At 46.8% G+C, this 20,167-nt stretch overlaps 1 protein-coding gene across 1 annotated transcript; it reads left to right on the plus strand.

Moving 5' to 3' along the window:
* Positions 1 to 7,691: 7,691 nt before the first annotated feature.
* Positions 7,692 to 18,807, plus strand: LOC101636521 (chromosome unknown open reading frame, human C1orf115). Its single transcript, XM_004685446.2, has 2 exons — positions 7,692 to 7,986; positions 16,670 to 18,807. The coding sequence occupies exons 1-2, from the start codon at positions 7,696 to 7,698 to the stop codon at positions 16,787 to 16,789; spliced, it is 411 nt and encodes a 136-aa protein (XP_004685503.1). The 5' UTR covers positions 7,692 to 7,695; the 3' UTR covers positions 16,790 to 18,807.
* The last annotated feature ends 1,360 nt before the right edge of the window (positions 18,808 to 20,167 follow it).

Here is a 20,167-nt window from a genome sequence, read left to right on the forward strand (position 1 = left end):
ATTAGCCAAATAGTAGACATAATTTCTTTTCCACTGCTGTTTGTAGAGGGGCTGGAAAGGCAGACTATTCAAGCACTTTAAGTCAGGTGTTAGGTACCAAAGGGGTCTCAACTGGAGCAGTAATGTTTTCTTTCAGCTGCTGCTTTTAAAAAGGATCATCCTTTTTTGCTAAAAAGAAATGACCTTGACCTGAGAAACTGGTTCAGATTTCCCCACTCTTCTCCACTTTGTGTTTTCAAGAAACCAGGAGCAAATGTAGTCTCAGAATTTATTTCATTCACCCTCTCAGTTTCTCTGAAGAGGAAATGGTTTCAAAGATATTGTAAGTCATCGCCTCCAAAATCTGGCCCACCCTCTGGTTCTGTAGTGGTATCCAGGTTCCTGGCTGTGCTGCTGGTGCTTTCTGTCAACCACACCACCCTACTGCATTTCTTTGTGCACTCGATTTTAGAACCTGCATCCAAGTAGTAATGCTTCTGTCAGTCGAAGAGTCATGTGAGATACTCTCTGCTACCATACTAACGGATATGGTCTCACCAACCAGCAAAGAAATGCCGCACCACGTCTTTGCAACATTTTGAAATTGTTCAGTTATTCCAAGAAAGAACCACTAGAGGGCAGAGAAGACACTGTCCAGGACTTAGGGCTGATTGTAACACCCATCCAAGATGAACCCTCAGAGAAACGCGCTGCCCCCCAAAGTGCTGGTCTGGTCCACATCCCTTAGGTGTAACTAATAGAACATCTTATTTCTCATGTGACCTCGTGGATTTGTGTCTGACGTCCTTAAGGACTTTTGTTGGATTTGCTCTATTTTGATTTGCTCATGTTAAATGTTTTTCCATTTGGTTAAAAGAAAAAGCACCCGGTTCCAATCCAGTGGCTCCCTGTGTCCAGATGTAGTGCTTCTATAAATTTTTCTGCAACTCGATGGATTCTGCATTCTTTTCGTATCGTGCTTTTCTCCCAGGCCCTCCAAATATGAAAATACTAAAACAATACCCAAAATAACTTCATCTTTTACACGGCCTATTAATATTATATATAAAGTTTTCTCTTTGATTCAATTATTTGTACTCATCTGTCCTTTCTTGGATGGTGATGTCCCAAGTTAGCTAGAGCAATCCTTGAACTGACCCATACAGGGTCTTGTCAAAAATGTGCAGAATCTTTTGTGGCTTTGCTCTTTCGTCACAAGAATGCCAGACACACCCTAAATCTGCCCTGCCCCAGACACCCTGACATACAGGAGCCAGTTTTCTAAGACTTAGTTCCTTCCAGGGAAACTGACATTAACAAGATGTGAACATTCGGAGGTCTTTATACTCTTGATTGGTGTGACTTGTACACACCAATTCAGTGAACAGAGATGGGAAGAAACCCCCAAGATTTATTTTCATAGTCATTTTTAGTTTAGTCTGAATATTACTTTACAGTTTAACCCTATACTCAAACCAGTATGTCTCCTTTTCTTTCATCACAAATTATTGATATAGTCATCACTCTGAAGCTCTCAATTTATAACAAAGTTAATATAATTGCTTATTTTACTTGCCAATAAAAGTAGAGTCGAAATAGTGATTAGTCATAATTATAAAAGTGCTACATTAAATTTGAATTTGTATTTATACTTCCCTTTTTCCTTAGAGTAAAATTACTTTACTCTAAAGAACTCCAAATAAGACCTCACTCTTTGGAGGTTGGTGTTCATTTTCTACTAGGTGGGGTTGGTGTGGGTAGTTCTGAGTTCTCAGGATTTAGCTTCTACCTCCTCCTTTGTGGATAATTCAGCCACTAGCCAAAGCCAGTCAGTTTTATTAGCTTATATAAGGAGCACAAATAGAAATACCTCAAAGATGAAAACATTGTTTGTCTCACATATATGAGTAATATAAGGAAGCAAAGCAGATGAACTAATAAAACAAAATCATTTCAAACTCTCAGGCACTGAGGACAGAACTGAGATTTCTTAGATTAAGAAGAGGAAAAAGGGTGAAAGGTAGAACAAGGAATTGTGAGCAGTACAGCAAATGAAAAAAGAAAATGCAGATTTTTATGCAGTGGGATATCAACTTTGTTTTTAAAAAGACATAAAAGGGGACCAAATATTATCAATTGATTTTAATAGTTTTCTTTTAAAAACTCTTCTTTTTCCGTAATGAACTTGTATTGTTTCCACAATTTAAAAATAGTTTGGTTTGATTTTTGGCTTTTTACAGTTTTATTTTCAGATCTAAGTGGTGTGGTTTTTGGTTTGACTTTCTGATGTACAAAGCCTCAGGCTCTATCTAGCTAAGTTACAGTTAAATGATCACGTGCTCACTCGGCAGTACATGATTCTGCATAGAAATGAGACACTGGACGTTGCTGTAAAGCAACCAAGTGTGAATTTACGGAGCCTGTTCGCCCCGGGTGCGTCCAGGCCCGAAGCTCCCCTGGCGGCTGGCGCCCCCTAATACCGGCACTGAGAAAGAGCCTGCAGTTTTCAGCTCACAGAAAATGGTAAATACTAGTTGAGCTACTTTGCAGGAATTCCTACAAGTGATGCGATTGACGGTCCGCGTGGCAAGCCCTTCTAGGGTAAACGGCAACTGTCCCGGGGCGCAGGTGTGGGTGGTCAGCCTCGGGGACTGAGAAAGAGCAGGACTTGGAACAAGGCTGGATTATCCAACAACCGAAGCTGCTGTTGTTTGACTTTTTAAGAGAAGTCTGCCTCGATTTTTGATTTTTGTTCATTGTCAGTCAGCCATGTGAAACATTTCCCTAATAAAGGATCAGAATGAAATGCTCCTTCGTTAGACTTTGCATTTAAAATCCTTTACAAAACAATGTCTAATGCTTCCCTTTATGGCACTGAGTGCCTACCACAGGGCAGAAAATAGAATTTTAAAAAAGAAAGAAAGAAATGCCACAGTTTGATCTTTAAAGTATTGAAATAACTTATTTACTGGCTCATGTCCAAAGACTTATTACAAAATTTTATATGCAGGATTAATAAATATGCATGCTGGGGAAACCTTGTTTATGTCTACTAGTCCACAGTTCTCAACACATTTGGAATCTAGAGCTTCTCCAGTTGAATTTCCATCAAATGAAATCCTACCTAAATATGAAAAATTTAAGGATCTTCTTCCTCCCTTCCCACCAGTTTCAAGTGTTTCTTTTCTTTTTGTTAAGATTTATTTATTTATTTATGCATACAAGAACTGGGGAAGGCCAGAGGTGGGTTGGGTGGAAGTAGGAAGTGGGGTTGAGAGGATTCACCAAAGACAGACTGGGGAACAGAATAAGCAGACTGAGTAAAGTACACTGTTGAGGGGAGCACTGTTGGGAAGTGCTCTGTTGGGAGAGACAGGAAAGGTCTGCTGTGCCATGTGGGTCACCTCCATGGCAGGGAATGGAACTCATGCTGAAGTGGCTGTGGATAGCTTCAGAGTGCTGCACTTTAATCTGTTGCACCACCAGTGAGGACCCCTCAGAGAACCCTTTAAGTGTTTCTTTTCTCTGACATATATAACCACTTCTAATCAGTATGTTGTGTGCTAAGTATAGTCATATCAATGTACAGGTGTGAATGATAACTTTTTACAAATTTTTATTGAAGTTATAACTAAATACTAATTTATTTAGTTTCACTATATCTGCCAAGACAGTTTTCCACCTTCCCATTTCTTTAAAATATAATAGCAGTTGTTATCTTACTCTTTTATCAAATTCAGATGTTAAAATTACTCCCACACCCTACAACATAAAAGTAAAAAGTAAAAACTTTTTCTCCCATACCAGTGAGGATAGCCCATGTCAAAACAAAACAAGTGCTAGCAAGGGTGTGGAGAAAAAGAAAACCCCTCCTGCACTGGGAAGGTAAATTAGTCCAGCCACTATGGAAACAAGTGTGGAGATTACTCAAAAGACTGAAAATGGACCTACTATATGATCTAGCAATTCCACTCCTAGGTATCACTATCCATAAAGTACAAAAAACTACTTCAAAAGGAACCTAACCTCCTATGCTTTTTTTCAACTCTATTTAAATAGTTCCACTATGGAAACAACCTAAATGCTCTAGTCAATCAAGAAGATAAGGTATATGTGTACAATGGAATATTATGCAGCTATCAAAAAGATAAAGTTGTGCCTCTTGCAGCAGCATGGATTAAACTAGAAGATTATCCTAAGTGATGTGAGCCAGAAGGAGAAAGATAAACATCAGATGGTTTCACTTATAGGTAGAATAGAGAAAACAAGCAAATGATCAGAGAAAGATAAATTTTAAAACCTGCCCTTGACAGCTGACCTTAGATCTGAGATATATGGGAGAGGAGGGGAATGGGGTAGTAGAAGGGGTGGGGAAAAAGTTGGGGGAGAGCACTATGGACTATGCTAAAGGACTATGGTGTTTTGGTGTAGGGAAACCACCGTAACCACACCTGAAGGGAGAAAGTCTTTATTGTGAAAAGATCAGCAAAGATGTAAAATAATGATATGTTTTTTTATTTAAAAAATAAATTAATTTTCTCTGAGACTTGCTTTTATAGACATAGAGAGCAAATGATATACAACCAGAATGTGCCTAGAAGGTATATCTTTGAGCTAAGTCCCAGACTGGCTGAAGCAGGGAGACACCAATGCAGAAGGGGAGCGGGGGCACCACACAGAGACAAGGGGCTACTACCAGAAATTCAAAACTGCTGAAAAAGTCAGACAGGAGGAGGAACAGATAGCAGAGAGCATGTGTGGGCCCTCCCTGGTGGCACAACGGGTGGCACAGCACTATGAAGCTATCACAGCCACTGCAGCACAAGTTTGATCCCTGGGCAGGAAGCTGACACACATTTCATGGCAGACCTCTCCTCAATCTCCCACTGCTGCCCTCAGCAGTGTATTTCAGGTAATCTGCCTGTTCTGCTCCCCACTCTGTCTTTGGTAAATCCTCTTATTCCCCACCCACCCCCTACCCTGCATCTCTGGTCTGTACTGTACCCTAGTTCTGTAGGCAGCAAAGATGTAAGTAAATAGGCATAAATAAATAAATCTTTAAAAAAAGAAAGAAAGCAGAGAGCATGCAAGCTTTCTGGAACATTCCACAGTGATGGATGCCAGACTGCAGGAGTTCCAGCCAAAGGTCGAACCAAAAGTTGCTCCAAATCTCTCCCTGAGCAGGTAAGACAGGATCAAAGGTTTGGTGTCTCTGGCATGGTGCCCAGAGTTTAAAGCTTAGGTCAACCTGAGTGTCTGAAACATGGGCCCTGTCCCTGCCTAGGCTCCTGGGAAGTTTCAAAAATCTTTCAGATTTCAGGAAAAACAATTGATGGAAGACCCTTGTAGACATAGTGATTGTAACAAATTTTAGTTGCAACAGGCACCTACCTCAAGACTTTGCTCTTTATCAGAAACCTTACCCTGAAGTGAAAGAAAAATATGCTATGCTTGAAATTCCCAACTTTGCTTTCAGTGATATCTGCACAGTTATGAACACCTTTTTTTAAAGAAAATATTGTAAACACCTTAAGTGCAAATGTTAAATTTCTTCTTTCTAATATGTCATTTATCAACTTTTATAAGATATTTAGTGGAAGATCCCAAATCACAAATAACCTTATAAACATAAAATTCTTAACCTAAATCTAAGAAAAGGTGGGGATTGGCCATCCTTTGAGGGGAAGAGGAGGGAGGTGTTGAAAGACAGACTTACTTGGGACTAAAGAGATGCTTCCCCTGTAAGTTGTAGTTTTTGAAAAATTATGTAATATTTATATGTTTATTCTCCATTTTATCATTTATAACCACTTCTTATCAGCTCAGATATATATATATATACACATATATGTATATGTATATATAGGTAGCTAAATATATCAGAAGAAAGATGTATTTCTTCTTGAGTCTATGCCTATCCTATAAAAATAATTTTATATAACTATAATTCATAACTTCAGATCCATATAGATTCTGCTCTTCATTCTTTCCAGTTAACACATTTATTACAAAACAAACAATTAAAACATAAAGTCTTTCTTTATCTACAAGTGGAAAATTTGTTATCAATGAAGTGTCTTTAACTGTTACTACATCATTCTAAATAAGCAATTATTTTTAAGACTCAGAGATTACAAAGCAGTTTTTAAACTCAGTAACTGATGATTCATGAATCTTAGATTTCTAATGTCCTTAGTCCTTTCAGGGCAGGTCCCTATTGGGAGGGAGAGATTCCTGTTGGGTTAGCCCTCAACCTCCTTCCTTCCCTCCTTCCTATGTGCCGAGCTGGAAGATGAAATATATTTACAGACCCCTTGGGTGTCATAGGGAATTTAACAAGTGGGCTTATACTGAGGTACACCTCACGTTATGGTGGAGATGACCCCACACAGAGCTTGCTTGTCCAGCCCTCTGGTCATTTGGAAGAACTGAATTCTCTAGACTAAATCCAATCTCATGTGATCACACAGAAGAACGCAAAAGTCAGGATAGAAAAGCCAGAGAGGACACTGGGGATTAAAGGGGATATAGGTAAGGGGGATGGGGGAGACATTTGCTGGGTAGACTAGAACATTACCAGTGTGGACTGGGGTACGGGTGCTCCTAAAGGAGAAGGGAGATGCCAGCTTCAAACGCCTGCCAGGCCCAGAGGGTGAGACAACTCCAGGGTAGATATCAGTCTGTAGGCTTGGGGAGCTGAGACACATTAGCTGGGGGAGACAGAAAAGAAACTCGCTTTCCTTACTTCTCCCCTTACACACACACACAGCAGAGGCTGTCTGAGGGAGGAGAGAGGATGAACTCTGACATTCAAAGCTCTGAGTATTACATGAAATTAGACACTTAGAAAGAGCGCACTTGGGGACGTTTATTACCACTGTGTAATCAGAATTACCACTGTGATCACACCTACCTAGGTTTTTAGCTGGGGCGGGAAAACACTTCCCACACTGTATAACTTCTAGAGTCTATGAAGATGGCCTTTGATCACTCTCCTTGAGCCTTGATGGTTGCTGGTTGTCAATAGGGATCAACTTTCAGTTGCTCCAGCAGCAAGCTACAGGTCGTGGGGATACTTGAATAGAATTTTGTGTGGATAAAACACTTCAGATACACTGGACAGTCCACCGATGTCTACACTGGTTATGTAGTGGGGTGGGGGTGGGAATATTTTCGAAGTCCTAACAGAAAAAGGACTGTATTATGTTTGCTTATAAATCAACACATAGTTCCTTTAGCAAAGTCACAAATCCACAAGCCTCACTTCTCTAAACCTTTTAAGCTCATTGCTTTACAAACAATCGATTTGGCTTTCCAAGCTTCAGGCAAATTGAAAATTAGATCAAGTAAATGATTGAGACTTAAAAGGAATAGAAAACTAAGCTTAATTTGCTGTATAAAAATTACATAGTTGAAGTCTTTGACTAGAAGGCCAGATATATTGTTTGTAAAAGAAGTGGGGTTCACTTATATCCTTGCAAGTTGGCTGGAACGTGCTGGCTGGGTTCCTGGCATTGAGTGCTCTCCCTGGCCTGAGGTAAAGAGGAGCCACGTGCTTTGGAGCTGCCGCGCTGCCGGGCCCCGCGGGCAGGGGGCGCTGCCACCCCAGGGCCACCGACCCGTCGGGGCCGGGCGGGGCGGAGGGAGGCGCGGGCGGGGAGCAAAGGTAGAAACCCGCGAGCGTCGCCCCACCTTCACCCCAGCGCCCGCAGCATCATGACGGTGGGCGCGCGGCTCCGGAGCAAGGCGGCTAGCAGCTTCCCGCGCCGCGGACCCCGGGGCCGAGCCCGATTGCAGGGGGACGAGGACACGGCCGCCATCCTCGAACACCCCGAGTGCGCGGACCCCGCGGCCGAGGGGGCGCCGGGGACGCGGCGCGCGGGGGGCCGGACCGCACGGCGGGTGCACTTGGCGGTGCTGCCCGAGCGCTACGAGCCGCTGGAGGAGGCGGCGTCGCCTGAGAAGCCCAAGAAGAGGTACCGACAGAAGCTGAAGAAGTACGGCAAGGTAGGCGCCCCTCGTCCCGGCCCTGGGAAGCGGCGCACTCGGGGCGCACCAGCCTCCCGCAGGCTCTGTGGCCCCAGTCCCGGGCTCCGGCGATCCCATCTGCCTCCTCCCCGCAGCTACTGCTAGGGTCCCTCAAGTCTCGGTCTCGACCTCCGAGGTGAGGGGAAAGTGCGGGGCCCGAGGTGATGGACTCGATCTGCGCTCTCTCCACGGGTGCTCCGCACCCTGCTACTGGCGGGTTGCTGTCAGCTCCCTGGTCCGTGACCAAGGCCACCCCTGGCCCCGGGGTCCTATCCCTTCCTGGGTTATTGGCAGGGCATACCGCAGCGTCCCTATATTAGAGACAGGAGTAAGGAGGTCTTGGCATAGGTCAGGTCGTTCACTCTCAAGCCTTAGGGCTGGAGAGTGGGGACTCGCAGTCCCTGGCTATCTGCTTCTGACAGCATCCTCTCCAGGATGTCCCAAGACGTCCCTCCAGCTGAGAATGGTTTAGGATGTTGCACCTCATAGTCTCCAGGTTGTCCCCAGAGCCCAGGAACTCAGCAGATACAAAGATAAGCACTTGTGGAATCTGCTCTTCCCTCTCAGCCTGCTCTGTGTGCTTAGGAACCTGTGAGCTAAGGACTGTTTTGTCCCGGTGGCTTCTGTGACCGGCAGCAAGAAAGAAGGGAGGCAGGAAGGTTGAGCAAGCAGAATTTATTGCTCCTGAGCAGCAGCTGAGACAGAGTCCCTAGAGTGGGGTCCGCAGCTACTGCCATCCCTATAGGGGGGAAGGGTCTCTATAGATTCTAAGTTCAGATTCCAAAGGGGTGACTCATTGCTGTGTCCCTTGATGTGAGGCCCAGTTCTTATCACCTTCAGCTAGTTCCATCCCGGGTGCAAGGTCAGTTTATTACCACCTTATAAAGCTTGGATGCAAGGCTCAATTCATTACCACCCTAATTCAGTCCTTGTCAGTAAATCTTGGTCACTCCCAACATTGACCATCTGCCTGAAGAGGAGATAGGGGATTAGAGGGGGGGTGCTGGAGGGAGAAAGAGAAGAGAGAAAATGGAATATTGGGGGGAAATGTCAGTTTTCTCCTCAGAAATCAGATCCCAAAGGCAGTTTGCAGATGCCTCTGACAGTAAACTCCAGATGGTGCTTCCATTCAGGTGGGGGTGTGGGAGCATTGGGGAGGGGGCGGAACAAGGCCGAAAGGCAACACATTCTGAGTGCTCTAGGCAAAGGCCACTGGTCCATCTGACTTACTGTCCAGATATCTGTGCCCTCCTTGGACCTTTTATCATACCTGAAACAATCCACTCTCCAGCCCAGAAGCTTGAACGGTTTTATCATGTTCTTGAAAGTCAGGTCAGCAGCTCTGGTTGGGATCCCAGCAGGGAGGGGTAACAGGGGTAAGCTGAAGTCTCAGGCTTAGTCAGACTGAACTAACTCTCCCTTTTGGTCTCAGCTGAGCCCCAAGAAGCCAGCACTTACCTCTCTGCTGGTGACTAACAATGTAGAGCCCCAGTCCTTGTGAATGCTTTGTGGGTGTTCACAGCTATGCCAAGCACTTGAGCTCCGAAGATGCGCCAGATGCAGCCCTGCCCTGCAGAAGGGCATCACCCTTCAGGGAGATTCTAGCAGGGGAACCCCATGGCACCTCGGAGTTCAGTGTCTGGGTAGTTATCCTCCAGAGTCAGGGTGGAAAGTTGGAAAGTCAGGGAAATTTTCACATCAGTGTGGGAGACTGGCACAAGGGTGAGTTCAGATTTCACAGGTGATGGTGAGGTACCACCTCGCACCCAACAACTGACTGTTTCTTCTCTCTCTCTCTCTCACACACACACATACACACACACTCTCTCTCTCTCTCTCTCTCACACTCACACACACAGAGTATATCCTTAGCAGTATATTCACAATAGCCAAAAGGTAGAAATAATCCTAACTAACCCTAATGTCCATCTATCAATAAATGAAATGGGCTCCATTCAGACAATGGAACTGGCCTAAAACGCAAGGACAGCCTGATACCATGGCATCATGGATAAACCTCTACCACATGCCAAGTGAAGGAAACCAGACACCCAAGGTTACATACTCTAGGTATAATTCCATGTATGTAAACTATTCAGAGAAAAAGTCCTGAGCAACAGAATGCAGACTGGTGGTTGCCAGGAGACTGGGGGAGGCCATGGGAGAGGAGGAAGAACTGATGGCGCTGAACCATACACTTGAAAATGGTTTTGATGTGTGAATTTCATCGTGATTTGTGTTTTTCCTGATTTCTGTGACTGGCTGCAAGGAAGCATGACAGGAGGCAGAAAGGCTGAACAAGTAGAGTTTATTGCTACCGGGCAGCAGCTGAAACGGAGATCCCAAGGGTGGGGTCTGCAGCTACTAAGAGTGCTATAAGAGTGTCTCTTATATAGGTTTTAGGTTCAGATTCTAGAAAGCTGACGTGTTGCTGTGCACCTGGATGCGAGGCCCAGTTCTGGTCTGTTGTGTTACTGCCTACATCTGGTCACACTCAACAATTTGTATAAGAAGAATTTCACCAGACAGAAAAGGGAGTTATCCACAGTGGAGGGGTAGGGTAAGCAGAGATGGGGACTGCCCAGCTATTCGATTTCACCTAGTCCCTGCAGGCCAGAGAGAGGATACTGTCCCACTTTCTGCCTTTCAGGAGGACAGCTTCCCCTTCCACCTTCTTGGAGGCAACTGCAAAGGGCTGCCTCCAGGCCATCCCTAGGATCCCTGAGAACAGCCCCGCTGGGCTAGACTTGAAAGGTGATTTTACCTGCTTGGGTTTTCAGGTGAAATTTGATCTGACTGGGGCTGGGGTAACAGAGGCAGTGACCTATAAACAGCTGCAGATTATTAACCGATGCCTTTTCTTTCCAGAAAGGGTGATTATAGACCCTATTCATCTGTTAATCTCCCTTGTCCTCGGTCTAAGTCCCTCTTGCTTCCATTTGTGGTGGATTAGATGGTTTAAGTCAACAGTGGGCCGCATGGCACAGGCTCCCATTAAGCTGCACCCCAGTCTATCTAGTATGTGTGGGGCCCCCAGATCACCTATGACACAGTCCTCAGAATGCATCGCCTTACCAGGTGACTGGTACATGGCTGTTCAAGGAGGCCTTGGCATTTGTGAAATGTGCAAAGTTCTACTCACTGTGCCCTGCTGTTCCAGGGACCCCGTGGCTCCAACCATGGCCACCCCCATACTGAGTGGCTCCAGCTTTGCACTCAGAAGACTGGGTGCCTGGGACAACTGGTTCCCAGTTATTTGTTTTTTTAAAGATTTATTTATTTATGCGTACAGACCTGGGGTACAGGCCAGAGGTGCAGGGGCAGTGAGAAGATTCACCAGAGACAGAGTGGGGAGCAGAACAGGCAGATGGACAAAGTACACTGCTGAGGGGAGCAGCGGACCATGTAAGGAGCGGTCTGCCGCGCCATGTGGTCACCTCTGGGCTGGCGGAGATTCAACTCATGTGGAAGTAGCTTTAGCTTCTTCATGCTGTGCTTTAACCCACTGAGCCACCAGGGAGGGCCCCCCGTTACTTGTTTTTTAACTAATTTTTTTCATTAAGGTAACATTGTTTTACAACATTGAATATGAGTCAGAAACATAGGGTCTCACCTCCTCAGATGAGTCTTAGCACACCATGTCCACCACAGTCCTTTGGACTCCCTCTTTCCTGCTCACCACCTTCCTGTTTCTCCTCTGGGAACCTCAGTTTTACAGTCAGATTCAGGTGTTTGGTTTTGGTTCTGTCTCTTTGTTCTGCATCTGTGTTCTCCACATGAGTGACACCACCCAATATTTGTCTTTCTCCCTCTGACTTATTTCACTTAACATCACCCTTTCCAGTTCCATCCATGTCATTGCAAATGGCAAGAGTTCATCTTTTTTTTTTTTAAGGATTTATCTATTTATGCACACAGAACTAGGGTACAGACCAGAGGTGTGCAGGGGTGGGGTGGGTGAGATGATCCACCAGAGTCAGAGTAGGGAGCAGAACAGGAAGATGTACTGAAATACACTGCTGAGGAGAGCAGGGGATGCATCAGAAGTCTGTCACACCATGTGGGACACCTCCCTGGCCAGGAATTGAACTTGTGCTGTAGTGGCTATGATAGCTTCATAGAGCTGTGCTTTAACCCCTTGCGCCACCATGGAGGGCCCAAGAGTTCATCTTTTTTTTTACAGTCAAGTTGTAGTCCATCATGTGCCATACCGTGCTTCTTAATCCACACGCTTTCCTTGGGCACTTGGGTCCTGGCTGATTTTTTTTTTTTTTTTAATAATACAAGTTTATTTTGTGTCCTGGCTGGTTTTTAAGTCATGATGCCAGTGTCTGTAAGGTGCATGACTGTTCTGGGTGCAAGTTAGGGAAGGGACATAGGTTTGCTCTCCCCCGACTAGGGTGCTCTGCTGCCCATTTCATGTGCTCTATCTCCCAAAAACCTTGGGAAGTGCTGGGTCCCCTTTTTGTAGGGAAGAACAGGGGAGATTAAGGAAATTAAGCTAACATAAGCTAACACAAAGCAGCAAAGCTGGGAGGCAGCAGAGATCTGACCCAGGCCTGTGTATTGCTGGAGGGAACTCTTGCCAAAACTGAGCTGATGAAAAGAGGCGCCCTGTCCCGGCCCCCTGAGAGCCACTCACTGAGATTCTGATAAGGAAAAGCTGTTAACCTGACAGCCAGAAGAGGGGTGGACAGACAGGTAGAGTGTAGGGTTGTTTTTAACTCATGAGGGAGGGAATGTTCCTAAGTTCTGGGCAGTTAAGGGAAATGAGGGGGAGGGTAAGGACACAGCACAGGAACCACCAGCCACTGGATGTGTGATCTTGGGCTGTGCTGGCCATTCTGCCTCAGTCTCTTCCTCTGTTAATGGGCGAACACCAGGGTTGTGGTGAGGAGTAGCAGAGTCACTCTGTCTAGAGATGATGTGGGGTCTGTCACTACTAGCTCTTATTGAAGGGGAGAAGGACCCCCAGCCACTGGCCCTTTTCTCATTCATTCCAATGGACACTGACCCAGACCCCCAGCTTTGCAACCAGGTCCTGACACCTTTAACAATCAAAGGCTTGACTGAGGGAGAAGCTTTCTCTGTTCAACAATGCTGGCTTCTTTTTTGGAACTGGAGGGTCAGGTGATCCCTGCCTTCACTGAGAAACCCTCCCTCTGGCAGTTTCCTGTGACCACTGGAACAGATGACACCCAACGTCCTGGTTTAAAACAATGCAAATTGGACTCTTCCTGGTGGTGCAATAGGTTGAAGCACCGCATTAGGAAGCTCCCCGAAGCTACTGCAGCATTAGTTTTATCCTTGGCCAGAAAGCTGATCCACATGGCATGGCAGACCTCTCCTGACACCCCCTCCCCCTGCTCCCCTCAGCAGTGCACTTTGTCAATCTGCCTGTTCTGCTCCTCACTCTGTCTCTGGTGAATCTTCTCACTGCCCCTGCACTTCTGGCCTGTACCCCAGTTCTGTAAGAATAAATAAATAAATCTTTAAAAAATTTTCTTTAAAAAAAAATACAAATTTGGCCCTCCCTGTTGGCGCAGCGGGTTAAAGCACAGCACTGAGAATCTAAAGCTGCTTCCGCATGAGTTTGATTCCCGCCTGCCCTGGAGGGCATGGCGCGGCAGACCTCTCCTGGCCTGCCCACTGCTCCCCTCAGCAGTGTACTTCGTAGATCTGCCTGTTCTGTTCCCCACTCTGTCTCTGGTGAAGCCTCTCACAGCCCCTGAGCCTCTGGCCTGTACCCCAGTTCTGTATGCACAAATAAATAAATCGTAAAAAAAAAAAAAAAATTTACAGGATAGCAGGGCTCATTCCTTCTGGAATCTCCAGGGGAGAACCCTTTTTTTGCTTTTCCAGATCCCAGAATCCCCTCCTCTGTTCTCACAGCTAGTTGTATGGCTTCTGTGAACCTCTTTCCCTGTGCTCTCTGCTTCTGGCCTCACACTCTCTCCCTATGCTCCTCCTACTCCCCTCCTTATATGGATCTTGTACAGGCAAATGTGGGAGATATTGTGGGTTCCAGTACAATAAAGTGAGTGTTGCAGTAAAGTGAGTCACTTTCCTGTTTTGGCCCCTTAGTGCCCATGAAAGTGATGTTTACAATGTGTTGTAATCTGTGCATAGTGCATAGCATTATGCCTAAAAAGCAGTGGACACACCTTGACTACGTGTGATACAGAGGCACAAAGTGAGCATGCATGGGGTGAAACAGCCCTGAGTGCCATAAAACCAGGTTCCTGCGGCCCTCCCTGGTGGCACAGCAGATTGGAGCACAGCACTGCAAAGTCGGCTGCAGCCACTTCAATGTGAGTTGGATCCCTGACCCTGGAGGTGACCCACATGGCACAGCAGACCTTTCCTACTCCCCTTGAGGGAGACTATTTTTGGTCTTCTTGTGTGTTTATGTCCAAGCATATACATGCTAGTCTAATTTTATTAGAAATTTATTTTGGCTTTTCTTTTAAAAAAGAAAACTCTACTTAGATCAAAGCACCTAAAGTCTGCTCCCCCAAATGACTGCGGGGTGAGTAGCTTACATTGCTTTGCATCCCTTTTCTCAAATCTGTGTTTTGACAATGCCCCAGTTAGTGAGCTATTTTAGTAACTTTTCCCCGAAACTGCAAAGCTGAAGTTTGACAAGGAGGTTTTTTTTTCTTTATTATTCTAAATATCAGACTAAAGAAAATGTAGGGCCCTCCCTGGTGGCACAGTGGGTTAAAGCAAAGCACTATGAAGTTGTCACAGCCACTGCAGCATGAGTTTGATCCCCAGCCCTGGGGGTGGGTGTGTGTGGGGGTGACACCCACATGGCGTGGCAGACCTGACCTGACCTGCCTGCTGCTCCCCTCAGCAGTGTATATTTCAGTACATCTGCCTCTGCCTGTTCTGCTTCTCACTCTGTTTTTTTTTTTTTTTTTAGTGAATACTCACACCTCCACACCTCTGGTTTGTGCCCAATTCTGTATGTATAAGTAAACAAATTTTTAAAAAAGAAAAGAAAGTGGATTGCACATGCCAAAAAATGTCAAGTTTAATGCAAGCCATCCACTATCATGGTGGTGTTGCTTGTAAAGTGTACCCCACACAATCACACCTGCAACTCAGGAACAATGTCTTTTTTGTTATTTCAAAGAGGCAAGTCAAATCCTTCCCAAGAGTCATAGCACACACTTACAGAGATGTGTCTCTTAGCAATATCATCTCCATCCCTGCCCCAACACACTCTTGAGTGCATGCTAAGGCCTCATTCAAAAATCGATGGGATGCTGTCTGGGAATCCCTGCAATGAAGGTGTAAACTGACTTTTGCCCCCAGAGTTCCTCATTGAGCTTGCAAAGGACCAAAGGAAGCAACCACCCCCTTTCTGGGTGCTAAGAATCTAGTAATGGGCACTACAGAGTCCCCACCTCATTGCATTATCCTGAGGGCTAGAGAAAGCCAAAGTCCACTTCCCAACCCAGTGAGGTCGTTACTCAAAGTACCTGCTTCATAAGTGAGGAAACTGAGGCCAGGCAAAGTTAGGGAAGTGATGCACTGGAACTCAAGCTCGTTCACGAGCTGTTGACAGCCAGGTTACACCCTTCCTTTTTTAAAGAAGGGCTGTCCAGTAAGGTCCCACCTAACATCATCCACGGATTCTTGAAACTTCGACTTTCAGAGAAAGAACATTTAACTAAAGCAGGTCCTGGAATAATATTGACTCCATGCTCCCCTGAGATGGGTGCGCCTTATCTTTCACAGAAGAGATCCCAGGAGAGCATGGAGACTGTGCAGGGTGTCCTTTGTGTGTGCTGGTGGCAGGGAGGCCTGGGGAGAAAGGGCAAGGTCAGGAATAGCCCACAGTCAGCCTGAGACAGAATGGCTTTTCCAGAGAGAGTGGGAAGTCAACATGCAGTTGTGGTCATGGAGAGGGACCTTTAGGGAACCAGTGCTCCGGTTACTGGTACTGGAAACATCACAGCTGAGGGGCAAGTTTGTAAGGAGGTCAGGTCATCCACCAGGATGTTGAGGTCATCTGGAGTGATGACAGAAGTCGGGGGTCGGAGAGGAAGTCTGGGTGCAGCAGCAGGATCGACATCAGTCCTTGGTAATGGTGCTCATTTTTTCGTTGTGATTCCCCTGAAGTCCCTTGAATGCCTCTGGCTTACAGAGAGGGAGAGTCAGAGAGTCCAGCCAGGAAGCACGACCAGGGCTGACCATCTGGGTGTTTCATCCTGGGTGAAATACAGAACTTAGGGATGCAGCAGTCAGACACCAGGAGATCCTCAGCAGTACATGGGCTCGACAATAAATTGGTTCTGGAAATGAGAGCGGACTGGGCCGGCTGTCCAATGGTGGAGAAGGAAACCCATTGCCACCTTCAGAGGCCGTCCAGTAACCTCGCTGGAACAGAGGAAAGGGGCAGGCTTTTTGGTTTTAGAACAGCTCACAGCTGTTTCCAAGATCTCTTGAGCTATCTGGAAAGATGTGCTTGAAAGCACTTTAGGAGGTGTGTGTCTGTTTCCACGGTGCCCACATGTCCTTATATTGGCAGTAGGTGACTTGCTAATTTGCCCTGGGAGAACAAGGAAAAGGATTCCTTGTATATCTGCCTGTTACACAACATTGTCTGTCCTAACCCTAACCCTTTGCTTTTTCCTTTTATCCCCACAAATAGAACGTGGGCAAGGTCATCACCAAGGGCTGCCGCTACGTGGTCATTGGCCTGCAGGGCTTTGCCGCCGCCTACTCTGCCCCCTTTGGAGTGGCCACCAGCGTGGTGTCTTTTGTCCGCTAGGAAATACTACTGGGGCCCCTGCTACCAATGTGGATGGAAGCCCCAGCTCTGGGAAGAAACTTTCAGACTTGAACCTACCAGGAAAAAAAAAAAAGCCTTTGTTGAAGAGAATGAATGCTGTCACTGCAGTAGCCCTGCGTATCTGCTGAGCTCTCACATCTCATCACTGTGGCACCTGCTGGCTCCCATGGACGATCCTGCAGGGAATTTGGCCCCTATCAGGGTTGTAGTTAAGAGGTTGTTCGCTGAAACCTGAGCCTTCACAGAAACTATAGTGGGGGGGCTGGCAAGGGAACTCATACTGATGACACCGGCCTCTGGGTGGGCAGCGCCATGGGGAAATGTTGGATGGATGAGCACCTGTCTCCTTGGAAGGTGGCAGTGGACAGGGCAGCCCAGCCCTGGGCAGCTGGAGTCATTCTGGGGGCAGCAGAGGAGCTTATCTTTCTGAAGTCGTGCCACCTCATTGACCCCTCCACCCCAGGTCCCCAGGCTGGAGAAGATGGAAGGCAAATCTCTGAAGCCTAGAGGCTTTGAAAACTGCTGCTGTGTTGGGCTGTTTTTGAAGTAGCTAAAAGTATAAAAACGTGCCATTCTCACCCCTCTTGGTCAGGAGAGATAGAGGCTGCTGACAAGACTCCTGAGGGCTCTTGTGAGGAGGGAGACCCATGGGACCCCATGTTCGGCCCCTCCTCCTTTGAGCCAGGTTGAGAAGGTGGCTTTGTGTCCAAGAGGGAGAGGATCCACCTGGAAAGCAGAGGATGTGGTTTAGAGAAGGAACCTGTATGGAATTCACAGGTGCGAACGGAGTGGGGATGTTGGACCAGACAGTGGACGTCAGAATCCAATTGGCTTGATCAGTGTTGGGAAGTCCCTGGGTGGTCTGGGCAGCACCCGGGAGCTGGAGCTGGGCGGGAGAGGTGCCAGGCCTGCTTCCCAGAGCCACGAGGCCTGGGAGCTCAGTTAGACTGCCTGGGCAGCACTTTGCTTTCTGTTTGACTCACCTCACCTGGAGGGAAAGTTAGCGTGGGCAGGCATCCCAGCCTGGCACCCCCCAGGGATAACCATCGGTGCCCATTTGAACCATCAGAGTGAGAAATGAGAATCAAAGAAAGTCAGAGATTCATAGGGACCATTGTTCTATTTCTAAAATATCTAGAAGCTGGTCAGTCTACATTACTAATGGCAGTTTCCCATGTCTTACAAGAGGGCTTCAGCCCTCATGGTTGATTGGTCAAAGCCAACTGGGTGGTATTGGAAAGTGGAGAAAGGGAGAGACAGACAGACAGATGGACAGAAAAGGGAAGTGGCCGTGAAGCTACACTCAGCTCCATGTTCAGAGATTCATGTCAAAGATGAAGTTGGACCCAATGCCTGCATTAATATTTGTGAGGAGAAGAGAAAACAAATGGTCTTGTTTTAGCTGCTTCACATGGCATATTTCCAGGCTAACCCCATAGTTAGAGTTTCCTGACCACACTGGGAGCCAGGGCAAAGGAGAGCAGGAAGTGGAGGCAAAAGCAAAGCATTGTAACTGAGAAGAGCTCAGTCCTGGCCCAGTCCTGGCTTGTCACAGGAAGGGAAGCCGGTGGGTTTGGAGTGGGGAGAGGGAAAGGTGTTGAGGGAGCCCACCAGGTGTCCTGGGGGCGACAAGGCTGTGTGGCCTGGGAGCAGCTGGGCCTGTTCATGAGAGACCTTCCCACCCTGCTCCCCAAATTGGACACACTGTAAAAGCAAGCCTATATGGCTCTGAAATTCCTGAAGTCTTACCCAGAAATTTCCAAAGTCGTCAGCTGCAGGAGCCAGTGTCTAGGAGCCAGAGTCATATTTAAGGAAGATGAGCTTTGAGCTTTTCCTGTCGCTGCCACTGAGCCCTCCCACCCACTTCTCAGGTGGCCTCTTGCCTTTTTTCTCTTTCATACCTGACTGCGAATTGACTGTAGAGATTTCTCTTTATGTATTTTACCCACTTTGGGCAACTTTTCTTGCTCTAAATAAATAAAATTCCCAGTTTCTTGAAGGACTCCATGTGTGAAGTTTTTCTCCTCCTTACTTTCTCATCTTGCCTAAGGGAGATTCCATAGACTCAGAAACTAAGCAGATGAGGGCTAGAAGGGTCCTCCCTGGGCGCTGGGAGGGGCTCAGTGCTACTGAGGCCCATGGGGAGAGGCCCTTGCTTGCCCGGAATCCTGCTGGAGTGTTCAAAGCAGGGCAATTCTATGAAGCCCAGCAAAACTGGCTTCAGTATGCAGGACCCTTAGCTCATGTGTTTATTAGAAATGAATGTTTCTACAACCTTCTGTTTGGATTTAAGGAGTCTAGCCTGGGGCCAGGAAGCTGTATTTCCCATCAGCAGTCTAGAAGATGCTCAAGTAACTGTCTCTCTGACCCAGCTGAGCCCTGGAGCCTGCTGCAGGGTGCATCTGCCAGGGGGCTCAAAGCTAGGAACCTGTAGTGTGGCCAGCAGGTTGAGGTGATTGAAGTGACCAAGCCCCCACACAAGCATGTAGGACAAGCCCAATGAGCCTAGGGAAGTGGTAGGTGAGATCTTGGTGGACAAAAAGAAGGTGAACGCTGCACTTGTCAGCTTGCTGTGAGATGGGGGTGGGGTGGGTGACCTTGGAGTCACCTCTGCTGTGTAGCAGGTAGAGACACCCTGCCCAGTATGCACCCAGCTATGGGACCCCCTCCTGTACCACCACTGTCCTCCAAGCCTAGTATCCCTCAGCAAAAACAGTCTTGGGATCAGGAGACCTCCTGTCACCCCACCCCAAACCCTGACTGCAGGTAACAGGTAACCCTAATTTAACTCAAGGATGTTTTGAAGACTTTCAGATATCCAGGTGACCTGATTTAATGTTCTAAATTATGCACCAAGTGAAAAGAAAAGGAGTCCTCATAAAGGTTGATTTTAGAGAGGCCCCAGTGTGGTGTTCTGGCAAGAACCCCAGATGGCTCATAAGTAAAACTTTGCAAACTCCCTTCATCATCCCTAGGGAAATATAAGAAAAATTAATAAGACCTGGGTTACTTTTTTCTAGAGAAGGTTGTTTGGGAGCCAAACCATTCCACTGAGTATTATAGCAAAGGAGCAAGGAGGTAGCTTAAGCTCTTCTAGAAGGCTCATTGCCGGAGCCTGGTGGGTGCAGGAGCCACACAGGGGTGAGGCTGGAGGGGCAGGAGGTGACAACAAGGACTGGATCTCCGCACTCAGGGCTCTAGGGAGCTCTGTGCCTCCCCACCTAACCCTCTCCACCCCCAAGCTTCCTTGTGTAAACACAAATTAGGATCAGAATTCAGCACTGCCAGACTGGCTTTGCTGTTTTTTAAGGCGTTTCTCAGGTGATTCCTCTTGCATAACCTGTTGACAAGGCTCTA

Source organism: Condylura cristata, unplaced genomic scaffold (genome assembly GCF_000260355.1).
Source record: "Condylura cristata isolate star-nosed mole 26May11 unplaced genomic scaffold, ConCri1.0 scaffold00018, whole genome shotgun sequence".
Classification (NCBI taxonomy): domain Eukaryota; kingdom Metazoa; phylum Chordata; class Mammalia; order Eulipotyphla; family Talpidae; genus Condylura; species Condylura cristata.